Consider the following 2,291-nt stretch of genomic DNA (forward strand, 5'->3'; position numbering starts at 1 on the left):
CACCACCACCACACATGGTCTCCAATAGACCAATGGGGGCTTCCCAAAGCCTGGGATCAGGTGTGAGCTGAGGCTTTTATCAAACAGCTGTGGCTCCTCACCCCAGGAGCCTGCAAAGTGCCTGTACCTGTGATGCCCCTTCATTCAGAAACTGCTGGGGCTCATTATCCCAGGGTTAATGAGGGTGGGGGTGGGGGGGTGGTCAGCCTGGGTGCATGGAAAGGTTTATCCAGAGTCAGGCCAGTGTTAGGTGCTCTCCAAAAGGGGAGGGCCCTGGAGGCGAGCGCTGGGCTCCACCCACACCCTGTCCCCAGGGACAGACAGCACAGAGACCAGGTCTCCAGGGCAGGTGGCAAGGTTCTGGGGTGCATCAGATCAGGGGCGGGTGCCCATGGAAAACAGCAAGAAGGTGTGGGTGAAGGATTTGTCCTCTCTTTATTGGGGGTGCATCATTCCCAGGGACTCCTGCACTGGGCCTGTGTGCACACAGGAGCTCTGTACACACCTGCGTCCCCGGCCAGAGCGCTAGTGCCATCAAGTTCTGTCCAGAGGGTACTCAAGAGACCAGTTCCAGCAGATGGGTGGCACCTGAGGCTGCGGCCCCACCCTGGTGGGAGCCAGCTGTGAGGCCCAGGGTGCAGCTGACAGGGTTGGGGCGCAGGGGCTGGCTGTGAGAGGAGCTCGAGTGGACAGTGGCCTCCACCCCCAGCCCCAGGCAGGTGGTCCTCGGGCTCCTGAAGACCCCGGGGTCCACGGCCCTCCTGGCTCTTCCCATGCCGCGCCCTCGCCTGTCACAGGACGGCCCTCCTGTCCAGGTGGTCCCCGCGCCCACTCCGCTGGTGCCTCACTTCCAGGTGCTTCTTCTGGACCTTCTCGAAGTGCTGCAGTAGTTCCGCATAGTCGATGCTGGAGGTGTCTGTCTTCTGCGACCTGGGGGCGGCCGCCTGACTGTCTCTGCGGACAGGAAGCTGGTCAGTGGACCGGCACAGAGGGGTGCAGGGGCTGCACTGGGCATGGGAGCACAGGGGTGCAGGGGGTCAGGGCTGGCAGAGCTCAACCTCAGGGAGCCTCTGCCTGGAGCCCGGCAGTCCTTCCCCAACAGTGAGCCCCAAAGGGCCCGGAGCATCCCTCTACCCCCCACAGTTGGTGGGACTGGTCACCACAGCTGCTTGGATAAGGTTCAGTCTGTGGGCTGCCACGGTGCATTTCCTGTGAATCAAAGGGTCCGGTCATGCTTCAGGAGAGGGGCTGAGTGGGCCGGAGTGGGGTCTGGGCTCGGGGACCACACCTGCTGGGGGCAAGTCCCTCTACCTGGCCTGGGCCAGACAACCTCTCTCGTGGCCTCACGACTGCAGAGGACACTGAGCTTGGGTCAGGGGCAAGGTGCTGACAGGCCCGTGCCTGCTTCCATCTGAGGGAAAGGCCCATGCACGGTGCCAGGACCCCGAGTGGCTCCGACTGCCTGGGGGGGAATTCTAGACACAGGGCATCTGACGCGAGCCGGGCGCCCCATTCAGCGTAAATCTTCTCAGTGGCTCTGCTGGTTTCCATGGCGACCTGACAAATGAAATTTTCCATCTCCGATGCCAAATGCCTGTGGATGAGGCAAAGCCTCCAAAGGTTACCAAATAGGAGGTTCAGGGTGGGAGCCGAAGCCTTCCTGCCCGGAGGCTGCCCCAGAGGCCTCGGGAGGTGGGCCTGGGGCCTGTTCTCCTAGACCCAGGAATGGGCGGGTCCCAGCAATGCCAGGAGCTCTCAGGGGCCCAGGCTGGAGCCTGTGCCCAGCAGGGGGTGGCTGTCCAGGCTGGGACTGGACCCTGCCCACTCCCGCTACCTGCTGCCTGGGTCCTGTCTCTGAGCCTGGGCAGGACCCCTGCCTGCAGCTCCTCTGCAAGGGCCTCTGTGCCGGTGACTGGTGTGGCTTTCGTCGTTAAGTCCTGGTTGTATTACACTCAACCCTGACGGTACAGAGGAGCGGTCGCTACAACCACCACTTGTAGACATGCCCTGAGCCTCCAGCCTGGGGCTTGGCTGTGGAAATACACCCCAAAGACACAGGACTGTGCTCACAGTGACAGAGGGTTGCAGGGCAAGGCAAGGGAGATGCTGGGCCATACTCTTACACACCCACACACACCCACTTTCCAGGCCCCTCAGGCCTGGCCTCACGGGTGGCAGATGCAGGCGCCCCGGGAGCAGGCAGGGCCCGCCGCACTCACTCAGTCTGCAGCAGCTCGGGGTTGGGCACACACTGGAGCCGGTGGGACAGCAGCTGGAAGGCGCTGCTCTGG

At 63.1% G+C, this 2,291-nt stretch overlaps 1 protein-coding gene across 1 annotated transcript in view; it reads right to left on the reverse strand.

Moving 5' to 3' along the window:
* Positions 1-416: 416 nt before the first annotated feature.
* Positions 417-2,291, reverse strand: part of LOC101630319 (protein VAC14 homolog) — a 44,254-nt gene continuing 42,379 nt past the window's right edge. The window contains exons 17-18 of the mRNA XM_012730468.1: positions 2,220-2,285; positions 417-954 (exon numbers count right to left, since the gene is read on the reverse strand). Coding sequence (XP_012585922.1) covers positions 792-954; positions 2,220-2,285 — 229 coding nt within the window. The 3' untranslated portion in view covers positions 417-791. The remainder of the gene's footprint in view (positions 955-2,219; positions 2,286-2,291) is intronic.

This window comes from Condylura cristata, unplaced genomic scaffold (assembly GCF_000260355.1).
Source record: "Condylura cristata isolate star-nosed mole 26May11 unplaced genomic scaffold, ConCri1.0 scaffold00028, whole genome shotgun sequence".
NCBI lineage: Eukaryota > Metazoa > Chordata > Mammalia > Eulipotyphla > Talpidae > Condylura > Condylura cristata.